Source organism: Canis lupus, chromosome 4 (genome assembly GCF_048164855.1).
Source record: "Canis lupus baileyi chromosome 4, mCanLup2.hap1, whole genome shotgun sequence".
NCBI lineage: Eukaryota > Metazoa > Chordata > Mammalia > Carnivora > Canidae > Canis > Canis lupus.
The window spans coordinates 53,306,472-53,318,537 of NC_132841.1; the positions used below are offsets into that span (position 1 = coordinate 53,306,472).

A 12,066-nucleotide genomic window follows, 5' to 3' on the forward strand; every position below is an offset into this window, starting at 1 on the left:
AAATAGACATTCTGCAGTTCCAAATACTGCACACTCTATCTGCAGTCTGTAAGGCAGCAATTAAAGAGCAAACACCAAATGCAGCATATTTCCAAAGGAAATATTCTGAAGGAGCTAGGCCATGTAATTACCTGGCTCTTCTTTTAAACCAGTTGCTTTTCCGCTTGAACACAAAGCTGTACTCATCACTCTGTCCATATGCAATCACAATATCTTCCAGTTCTTTCATTACAGTCTGGGCACATTTGGTCATTAGGTGGAGAGCACGGCTGTCATTTGGTTTTGCAAAGTTGTGCTTCTCAGCAAACCTCCATAGAGGAGAAAAAGGCATGAATGAAAGAGCTTGTCATTAACACCACTTTTATCAAAAAGAATGCACACAATGGAAGATAGGTAATAATGCTGTGAGTCTACTAGCCACAACCTGACTCACTTCCTTAAGAACTCTAGTTTTTTCTTGCCCTGACCAACTGAGAAGAAGGGGCATAATTTCTAAGTCCCTATTCCCTTTTCTGTGAAATGGAGATAAAGTATACCTACTTCATAGGACTGTTCTGAAGATTAGAAAGAAGTTAAAATGTAACTATGCCAGCAGGCTCCATGAAAGTGCTCAATAAATGTTAGTTATAATAACCATTATTAAAGTAACATTTTTAAGAATTAAATTCCCACATTTCCGTTACACTTCCCCCCTTTTTTCTGATTTGTCTCCTCCTGAGTCCAGTCGATGCAGCCAGTTACCGATAACGAAACAAGAACATATTGTAAAGCATCGCCCACAATAAGACCTAAACAGGCCTCTACACGGCCCTCGATGACAGTTAACAGAATAGCCAGGCAATTGGCTAAAGAGCTGAAATACTGCGCCAGGGAGTGATTTTTCCCAGCAAGGCCTTACTAACGGGTCTCTGCTCACGAGAGCGCCGCGCCTCAGGTTTAGCTACTCAGACCAGCTCGCGCTCAAGCGCCTGGTAGCCAGCACTCGGGGATGCTTAATGCCGCGCGCTCATTGGCTGCCGCGTTACCCGGGAACCGCCAGCCGCGACCGAGTCCCCGGAAGCGCGGGCACCACGTGGCCTGAGGCGAAACCGCTCACCGGTGGAAGTTCCTGCCGTCCAGCCGCACCACCACCCAACAGTGGGCCAGGCAGGTGTCATCAGCCTCGAAGTTCCGCACATACTCAAACTTGCTCTTTGCCATGGTCGCCCCCAACTTCAAACACCGTCTCAGCGTGACGGAAGTGGCGGCCCAGCAGTCACGAGCTTTCGCTTTGCGAGAGGCCCACATTCGCCCCGCGGAAGGTGAGGCGCCGGAGAGCCCCGCCCCGGAAGTTCCGGTGCCTCCTCGGGGCCGCTCTAGGCGTGGCGGAGGCCGGCGGCCGTCTCGCCTCCTCGTGGTGCGTGACCCCCTTCCGAGCCGGGAGGGAGGGGGCGTCCTCGCCTTCGCGGCCCGCGCGCTGCTTCGCTTTTCGCCCGCGTCGGGCGGCAAGTCAGTCTACAAAGTCGTAAAAAACTGCTTTGTGACCAGGTTTGAAGGTTTGGTTGTGATTGTTTTCTTTGTAGAAAATGTGGACTATCCCGGAAAATACAAGAAAATTAATACCTCGTATCGCCGCTCTCCCTTCCAAGTTTGCGGTTGGTCCCTTCGGGCTCTTCGGATACGCGCGTTTGCGCGGGGAACACGCAAAACTGTCATCGGACACCTCTGTAGTTTGTCTATTTTTTCCACTTCCCTTGAGCACCTTCCAAGGTTATTAAATTTTCCAAGAGGTGATTATAAAAACTGGCTCTTACTCAAACATATGGATGTACTAAGTTAATTTACTGAACTTGTCCACAAACACTCAATTTTTGGTGTTTTTTGTTGTTTTTTGTTTTGTTTTTTCTGGTAGACAATAGTAATATATAACCCTATCATTTTAATGATGCTTTATGATTTATCAAGCTCTTTTGAATTCAGTAGCTGCTTAACATTATTTTTTTTTTACCCTCACAAAATTATTCAAATAATACAAACGAATATATGATGAAGGGCCGCCTGGTGGCTCAGGGGTGAGCCTCTGCCTTTGGCTGGGCGTGATCCGGGAGGTGCAGGATCAGTTCCAGGACGGGCTCCCCGCAGGGAGCCTGCTTCTCCCTCTGTCTCTGCCTCCCCGTGTCTTTCAAGAATAAAATAAAATCTTTTTTTAAAAAAGATATATGATGGGGGATCCCTGGGTGGCGCAGCGGTTTGGCGCCTGCCTTTGGCCCAGGGCGCGATCCTGGAGACCCGGGATCGAATCCCACGTCGGGCTCCCGGTGCATGGAGCCTGCTTCTCCCTCTGCCTGTGTCTCTGCCTCTCTCTCTCTCTCTGTGACTATCATAAATAAATAAAAAATAAAAAAAATAAAAAAATAAAAGATATATGATGAAAAGCCATTCACGGACTCCTAACTCTGTACTTCAGACCATCCCAGTTACTAGTTACCTGAATAACCATCCAGGGACAGATAGAAGCATAGATCTACATTTATACCTGTGTCTCTCAAACTACTTCAAGGCAACAGGAAGAAAGGAAGGATGGGAATGTCATGGATTTATGCCCTGGCTCTGCCACTTACTATGTGACCTAACATCAGTGACTTTTTCTCTCAGATCCCTTTGTTAGGTGGAGACACCAAATCCTCCCTTGCTTCCCTCTAAAGTTATTGTGAGCATCAAAGGGCATGATGGCTGCCATTAGAGGTATGGATATACGCACACACTGATAAAATAATATTCCAAGGTGATGTCAACTTGCAACCAAGATCAGGAAGTACTTAGAGGAAAAGGTTAAAACACGCCAAAAGGAAATAATCAAATTCATAATGTGGGATCTTTTATAAGATTACTGACATGACTTCTTAAAAAGATAAATTGCATGAAGAATTAAAAAAGAAAGAAAGAAATGAAGGAAGAATGGGAAAAGGTAGGACACTGTTCCAGAATAAAGAGATATAAAAACCAAGTACAATGTGAAAATCTGGAATGCATACTGCCCCCAAAATGTTAAAAATAGCTCTAAATTCACCGGGGAAACCTGCAATCACAAACAGCTTTAAATTTTAGTGGCTTAAAACACAAATACTTGTTCCTTGGTCAACTCACTCATAAGTTTCTGGATGGCTACTACTATGCTCCAGGCAGATATTCTGATCTATGTGTCTTCTTATTCCAAAACCCAGGCAATGATTCAAAAGGCTTCTGCACCATAGGGTACATCTTGCTGCTTACGTTATGTTTGCTAAAACAGTATTACAATATAGTCAACTTCAAAGATTATAGGGCAGGGATGTATTACCTTCCCACAGGGAAGGGGAAAGTGAGTAATTTTGAATAATCTACTGTAACTGTATATTAGTTGATAATAGGGATTTATTTTTAATTTTACAGGCACAACAATAGCAGTATGGTTAAAGAGAAAAATAACTTTAATTTTAGGGGATACATAAAAGAGTGGCAAAAATATTAACAATTACTGAAACTAGTGGTGGTCATATGTGTGTTTATTATTTTTCCAGTTTTTCTACATGTTATGGGTTGTGTCTCCCAAAAAGATATGTTGATGTCTTAACCCAAGGTGTAGTACAGTGAATGTAACTTTATTTGGAAATAGGGTCTTTGCAGATAAAATCAGTTAAGATGAGGTCTTTAGAATGGGCCCTTCATCCAACATGACTAGTGCCCATGTGAACAGAGAAAACAGAAACACACAGAGAAAGAGCACTGTGTGGAGAAGAGGGCAGAGATTTGAGAAATGCATCTACAAGCCAAGTGAGGCCATGGATTGTCAGCCATCGCCAGAAGCTAGGAGAGAAGCATGGAAATAGGTGCTATCATTATTACCATTTCACAGATGTGGAAATTGAGTAGAGAGAGGTTATGTAACTTGCCTAAGGTCACAGAACCAACAGGTAGTGATGTGAAAATTCCAAACAAGGCATTTTAACTACAGAGCTTATGCTCTTGCCACTCCTCACTACTACCTCTACATCTTTGTCCTCTCCTTTTTCTCTCTCTCTGTTTTCATTCACCAGCTATACAGTAGTTTCTGCCTATGCCAATTATTGAGTACTTCACTGAATCCTCAAATCGTAAAGGTACATGGGTCATCAAATCCCTTAATTCTCAATTTATTCATATACAGCCTTTGTGAATTTTGTCATTTGCATATGCTACCTTATTTTAAAAATATCTTTCTTTATGTCAACTCTCTTCTTTTAAAATCTTTTTATTGGAAAAAATATTTTTATTGGAAGTAAACATACACATATAAAAGTACACAAAACACAATGTTACCAGCATCCAGTCAAGAAAAAGAACATTGTCAGTTCCCAGAGTCCATTTCAATTATTGCTCCCTGTCCTTTTCAAAACTAATGGCCTTCTTAACATCTATAACTTAGTTATGTTCATTTTTTAAAAGTAATCTCTACACCCAACATGGGGCTTGGACTTACAACCCCAAGATGAAGAGTTACACACTTTACCTACTAAGCCAGCCAGGCACCCCAGTTACATTCATTTTTGAACTTTGCGGTACATATCCTTTGGCATTTGGTCTCTTGGGATCAACACTGTATTTGGAAGATTCAACCAAGTTGAAGAGTGTTAACTGTAGTTCATTTGTCTTCATTCTTCGATAGTATCCCATTGTATAACCATACCAGTTTACTCATTATATATTTGGATTGCTTCCATTTGGGGGATGATTGTGAAAAATGCTACTCTGAACATTCTTGTACATGCCTTTTTATGTACATGTTCCTTAATTGGATATACACCTAAGACTAGAATTTCTGTGTCAAGGAAAATGCATTTGTTCATTTTTGGTCAATAATGTGATACTTTTTCCACAGCTTTTTTTTTTTTTTTACCAATTTACATTACTCAAAACGGTATGTGAATTGCTCCATATCCTCACCAATACTGGATATTGATTTTTAAAAAAGTATGCGCATCATTCTGACTTGTATATAGTAGATCTTTTGTGGAGTACATTTCCATGATGATTAACAATGTTTAACATCTTTTATCCTTACTGGCCACTTGGATAGCCTTTATTGTGAAGGATGTCTCCTGCACATTTTTTCACTTGCTATTTAATACCTTGGTGAATTTATTTGAAAGAGAAACTATGTCATTCTATAAATGGAAAATTAGTATCACATGCCAGCAATAGAGGATGATAATACATTAAGATAAATGCAATTCCAGTATAATGTTCATGCTTTGTGGTAGGATTTTTGTTTTCTTTTTCATTTTGCCAACAAGAAAAAGGAAGCACTAAACATTACCAGACATCCTCAAAGTCATTCAAGAAGCCAGTTGCAGAACTTGATCTAGGTATAAGAGTTCCCTTTTCCTTCCAATGACTTACAAAAACCTGGAGAAGGGGCAGGTCAAAAGCCACAACAACTTTCCTGGGATCTCCCCGAGGCTTATCAGTTGATATCAGGGACCATTCTTTAAGTATCTGCTCTGTGCTAGGCCCTGTATTAGCATTCTACATTGACTATCTCATTTATTCTACATGGCTGCCCATTGAGGTTGGGTTTTCCAATGCAGGTGAGTGACTCCTATCCTTGATAGCTGGAGCTACCAAGCCACTACATCATCTGTTCCAGGAAGGAAGAAGGAGAAAGGGGAAGAGAGCAAAACTCACACCTCCAAGCCAAATCATCTCTCCTGATCAGGTTTTTATTAAAGCTGCACAACTTCTACATATGTATTTTGAGCCTTCCTTCTTCCTTATCTGCAAGGTAGCCTGGAAAATGTAGTTCTTTTAGCTGGGTACTTGGCCATCTCCAATAATACAGGATATCTCCCTCCTTACTCCCTCCCTTCCTTCCTTCCCTCCTTCCTCCCTCCCTCCTTCCCTCCCCCTCTTCCTTCCCTCCTTTCCTTGCTTCCTTCCGAAAGAAGGGAGAGAAGCCTGAGTGGCTCAGTCAGATAAGAATCTAACTATTAATTTCAGCTTTAGGTCATGATCTCAGGGTCCTGGGATCAAGCCCCACATCAGGCTCCGCACTCATCAGGGAGTGGGCTTAAGGATTCTCTCCCTCTCCTTCTGCCCCTTCCCCCGCTTAAGAGCATGCACATGCATGCTCTATAAATAAATAAATCTAGAGAAAGAAGAAAGAAAAAGAAAGAAAGAAAGAAAGAAAGAAAGAAGAAAGAAAGAAGAAAAGAAAGAGAAAGAAGAAAAGAAAGAGAAAGAGAAAGAAAAAAAGAAAGAAAGAAGAAAGAAAGAAGGAAAAGAAAAAAGAGAAAGAGAAAGAAAGAAAAAGAAGAAAGAAAGAAAGAAAGAAAGAAAGAGAAAGAAAGAAGAAAGAAAGAAAAAGAAAGAAAAGAAAAGAAAGAAAAGAAAAGAAAAGAAAAGAAAAGAAAAGAAAAGAAAAGAAAAGAAAAGAAAAGAAAAGAAAAGAAAGCTACTGCATGGGCAACTGGAAGTTTCTGCCAAAAAAGCCAACAAGAGTTATGAAGGGGCAGCCTAACAGGCCCTGTACCCTGAACTCTAACACCCAGCCTGCTCTTCTCACTACCCACAGCCAGTCTATAAACAAGTCAGAGAAGAAGAGACAGGCATTTCTCCTGGAAATTATAGGGGAAATGTTACTTTCTTCCTTCCCATACCATCCTCTACCACCTGCCTCGAGTTCCTCCACCTCCCACCCACAGAACAGGTAGTAGCAGGATGGAGGAGCCTTCAAAGGCATGCAAAAGGGAAGACTACTTCCTTACTTACCAGCTGGGGAACTGCAGGATTTTCCTGGTGGTGTTACTGTAGCAGGGTACCAGGAGAGTCACTGAGAGATCCTTATAGGTATCCTGTCTTCTGCTCCCCTTGCATTTGGTGATGTATGTGAATATAGAGACCAGTGACTGCATGACACTTGGAGGTATCTGGAGCAGCCTAGACCAGTAGATGAGAACGATCGGCAATGTGGTATGCCTGAATGAAGATGAAGATACCTCATTAAAGTCCCCTCAGCCTTTGGGGCCTAAAAAGTTCACTATCATTGGTTCCATAAGAAGGAGCTCAGAGATTGGGGCGGGGGTGTAGACAGGAGCTGGGAGCTGCCTCTGAGGCTACTGGTCAAGTAAAAGTCATTCTTCCTGCAGAGGATTTGGAGACAGAGCAAGCTGGAAGGGCCAAAGGGAGCTATGGCTGTTCCTCTCCTAGGGATCCTTGGAAGATCAGGCTGATGATAAAAATGGGCCCAGGATACCATCCATGCCAACACAACAAGAAAGAAGACTTCTCAGCACCAGCTGGAAGGCCAGTTACACAAATAGGCCTCTGCTTTGCCTACACCTCACCTCAACCCAGCCCTCAATGGGAACTAAGTCTTGAAAAGAGGAGGGTAATGCAAAGGATCTCAGGACCAGACTGTGGCTCCCAGATCCATTTCAAGTTGTTAGATTTATTTTTTTTTAATTTTTTATTTATTTATGATAGTCACACAGAGAGAGAGAGAGAGAGAGGCAGAGACATAGGCAGAGGGAGAAGCAGGCTCCATGCACCGGGAGCCCAATGTGGGATTCGATCCTGGGTCTCCAGGATCACGCCCCAGGCCAAAGGCAGGCGCTAAACCGCTGCGCCACCCAGGGATCCCAAGTTGTTCAAGTGGGAGCAGAATGAAAAAGCAGATCCAGGATTTCCTACTCTAAGCCTCTTCAGTAATAGGTGTGGCCAGTGCTGGGGTTGCAGTCGGGGGGACTTGTCACAAAAAGACAAATAACATAAGATTCCGGAAACTTAATGAGGTGTGTAGTCAAATTCACAGGGACAGAAAGTAGAATGATGATTGCTAGGCAATGAGGAGTAGGGGAAGAGGAATTATAGTTTAATGGATATAGAATTACAACCATGTAAGACAAAAGGAATTTGGAGATTGGTTGCCCAGCAGTGTAAATGATGCACAACACTATTGAGCTGTACACTTAAAAATGGTTAAGGTGGTAAATTTTATGTGTATTTTACCACAACTAAAAAAAAACTAAAATCCTGCATACAATATGTATTTATGACCTCACTGGACAGTGACCTCCATTTTTAAAAATTTCTGTTACTTAGAAGATCACTTATCACTGAGACTGACAGAGAGAAAAATAATTGCCTTTGGTGTGGAAGTCATATTTCAGTTTCTCTTCCCTCTGCTGACTCATTTCATTTGTACTAAGAGCTACATTATGTAAATGAAATTCAGGGTGGAGGGGGTAAGAAGAAGGAATAATTTGCCTCTAAAATCTCCTTCCTGCTCTGAACCACTTCAATCAAATTTCTGCTGGAAGCAATGTAGACACTTCCAGGAATGGACTGCCTAGCTCTGCCATGATTTTGAGGCAGATAAAAACATTAGCATGTACCAGGATATACATGGGTATAAAACTCAGAATTATTATTTTAGAATAAATTAATGATTACACGACCTTGATATTGCTATAATATATTTGTTCTGTACTTTGAGATGTAGCTTGCATGGGTCAGAGTGAATGGATTTTATTTCTAAATAGTCATTAGTTGTGTCCTAAAATGGACTTGTTTTGTCAACTACCCATTCTTTCTCTACTTAGTAGAAGTTCCAGAAGTCATGAGGATATGGTCACCTGGAGGGCTTAGCAAAAGACATTAGGAGAACAAAAAAGGGGAATTAGATGTATGTTTCCTTGACATTTTGAATACTTAATCCTGCAAATTTACTCATTCACCGAACAAGTATTTCTTAATTTCCTACTATGTACTATGCCCAATGGGATGCAATAGCAAACAATACAGCCTGTATAATGTGCCTACACAATGTTGTTCATAGCCAGTTGAGAAGATAGATAGTGAACAGAGTTTTACATGTAACTGTTGGACTAGAATTGTGTTAAGTGTTGTGAATGGGTTGGAGGCCCCGCCTGACTAGGCAGCTGGGGATGGTCCATGAAGTTTTCCTTGAGGAAACAGTATTTAAATTATGACTTGAATAATGAGGTAAAAAGATAGCTTGCTTCATAGGTTTCTGGAATTGTTGAATTTAATGTTGAATAAACATTTTGCCAAAACATTCTGCTTGTGTAAAATTTTGGAAAACAACCCAGAGTAATGTGAGTTTCCAAACCATGGATCAATTAATAAATAAACACCAATTAATAAAAACCTGTTGGGCACCTTTAATGCATAAGGCACTGGGCAAGGTACTGACTGGGAGAATATAATAAATAATAATAATAATTTTTTTAAAACACCTTCCAAGTGTGAGAATCTTAAAGTTTCCAAACCATATTCTCATATATTATCCTATTTTTCCCTTTCAGTGAGTCTGTGGGGGAGGCAGAACAATAATTCTCTCCATTTTATAAGAAAGGAAAAAATCTTTGTGGGAGCTGGTTAAGTGATTTGTCCAATGTCTCATGGCTTCCAGAACTAGAATTAGAACCTAATCCCTCTGATGCCAAGTACCTCCACTCTACCACCTTGCCTTTCCATGTTTTTAAGGAGCAAAGTGTATACTTATTGTTTTTGCCTGCTTAGCATCCCAGCACCCCTCTTTCTGTCTTATGGCAATGGCACTCCGACTGTCCTCCTCCTGTCAAACCATTTGGTTTATGTGGGGAATATCTCATCTGACCTTTGCTTTAAGGTAAGCACATGACCAAGACCACTGTAGCGTTTCAGTGTGAATTAGAAAAAGGCCCCTCTTTCCAGCAGACAGAGTTGTGCACCAGGGAAAGGCTTGGTAAGTATGCCCATACTGCATTTCAGTCCCTGTTTGTCCTCTTTGCAATGGCCAACCTGCACAAATATGATGGCTTCACCAATAACAAGACCTGACCAGTAAGGTTCAGAGATGTGCATCTGACCTAAGCCAGATCAATGAAACAGTCTGACATGCTGCTAGAATGACTATGAAAAACAGATTCTCTTCCTATTAGAAATGCTACACTGGTGACCACATTGCCTTCAAGAAGGAAGAAGCTGCCCATGAATTAGGCCTATGCAAAAGAAAAAATCTGAGAGATAGAGAAAATGATTTCTGATGACATTGAGTTGAGCATTGGCCTGGAGCCAGTGCTGCTCCTAGACTCTTACAAGTTCCAGGAAGCAGGGGTCTTGCTTAATATTTTTCAAAGCTGTATCCTCTGTGTCTAGAATCAGTGCCTGGCACATGGGAAGCAATCAATAAATAACTTTTGAAAGATTAAGCCAGTAAGTTCCTTTTTTGTATATGGAATTAGGTTTTTACAAGTCTCAATTCATTGAGGTATAAATAAATAAATTCATTTTCCCCAATAACTGCTCTCTCATGTTCTCTTTTATTGATGGTTAACAACTCCCTTAAAGAATCTTGGCCAGAGGGCAACCCGGGTGGCTCAGTGGTTTAGCACCTGTCTTCTGCCAGGGGTGTGATCCTCCTGGAGACCTGGGATCAAGTCCCGAGTCAGGCTCACTGCATGGAGCCTGCTTCTCTCTCTGCCTGTGTCTCTGCTTCTCTCTCTGTGTGTGTCTCTCTCATGAATAAATAAATAAATAAATAAATAAATAAATAAATAAATAAATAAAATCTTTAAAAAAAAGAATCTTGGCCAGATCCCATAACTTCCCAGTAAATGAAACAGTATTACTGTTGGTATTCAAATGTTGGTCAAGAGCTCTGAGCTCCCCCAAACGCAGGCAACTCTTTTCCTCTCATCCCTATTCTTCTATCAACTCAGGGTGAAGAGGTGGTTGACATAGCAAGTCTGGTTCCGGCTTCTTTCAGCAAGCCCTTTAGGGAGGTAGCTGGCTTAGTAGGGGCTCCTGGAACTTTGAAGTGGGATACTTCACACTTTATGCTCTAGGCTTTGAGCCTTTGGTATAATTTAAGAACAACAGGAAAAATCCCACTCAACATCTTGTTTATCAGTTTGAGTTGGATCAAAAGCAATTTACATAGAAGAGATGAACTTGAAGGAGAATAGGATGACACTTCGGATAAATTCAGGAGTCTGAGTAATATACACAGGTTAGATTAAGGTACATGAGAAGACCCACAAACAGATGGAAAGTAGGGGGGCTCCTGGGTTGCTCGGTTGGACATCTGATTCCTGGTTTTGGCCCAGGTCATGATTTCGGGGTCCTGGGATCAAGCCCTGCGCTGGGCTCCCTGCTCAGCACAGGCTGCTTGTCCCTCTCCCTCTGCTCCTCCCCCAGCTCATGTGTACTCCCTTTCTCTAAAATAAATAAAACTTTTTTTTTTTTTAAGAGACATGGAAAGTAGGGAGTGGGGGAAAAAACTTACAAGAGACAAAATCATACTTGAGGATATCAAGTACAAGGTAAGGATTTTGGCTTTGATCTATCTAATGGTGTTTTAGGAATATTAATCTAGCTATGGCATGAAGGGTAAATGAGAATGAAAAAGCCTGGAGGCAGCTAAGCCAACAGAATCTATTTTAATATTTCAGATATGCAATGCTGGCTAAAAGGAAGAGCTGGATGAAAAAAAAGAAAGGAATTTGGCATCCATAAAATGTTTTGAGGTCCTAAATCACAAAAATCTTTAATCCTTTTTAGAAAAGCTAAGACATTAAGATATCTTGAAATAATTATAGATATTATTATTGATACAGGGACAGAATCATGTTCACTGAAGTATAAATTCTGCCATATAACTAGGAGTTATTTATAGGGCTGCACATTGAGTGCTCCATAATGATTTGGCTCTGAATGGGCCATAAGTTGGTAGTGAGTTGATAAAGACAGATATATTTCAATTTAATTTTTTCCAGTGGCTGGGCTGCTTTATTGAACAAAAGAATTTGAAATCTTCATGCCTATCTAAAAATGGAATCTGGATGTGAACTGGCTTTTTTCTTAAGCTTACACTGTTACTCATTCCTAAGTGATGGAAATTAGATGCTGCATGCATTTATGCCATTAAAGGAAATCTTTTCTCTCTGTGATATTTTGTTTATGAAGATCACTACTTAAAAACATGTTCTAGGAGCCTAAGAGAAGGTTCAACAACATGGAAATCTACTTATATCACAGAGGGAAGTTGAGTTTGGGAGTTCCAGG

At 41.1% G+C, this 12,066-nt stretch overlaps 1 protein-coding gene across 13 annotated transcripts in view; it reads right to left on the minus strand.

The window, feature by feature from the left end:
- The window catches only part of THG1L (tRNA-histidine guanylyltransferase 1 like), a 39,126-nt gene that overhangs the window by 6,214 nt on the left and 20,846 nt on the right, over positions 1 to 12,066 (minus strand). For 8 of the 13 annotated variants that reach the window (XR_012029955.1, XM_072824348.1, XM_072824351.1 and 5 more), the window contains 2 exons: positions 6,766 to 6,972; positions 132 to 308 (listed from right to left, as the gene is read on the minus strand). Coding sequence is in view for 11 of the 13 variants with exons in the window: in XM_072824348.1 (XP_072680449.1) it covers positions 132 to 308; positions 6,766 to 6,972 (384 nt within the window). In the remaining 2 variants the exon portion in view is untranslated. The other 5 variants (XM_072824357.1, XM_072824356.1, XM_072824354.1 and 2 more) reach the window with 5 other exon arrangements.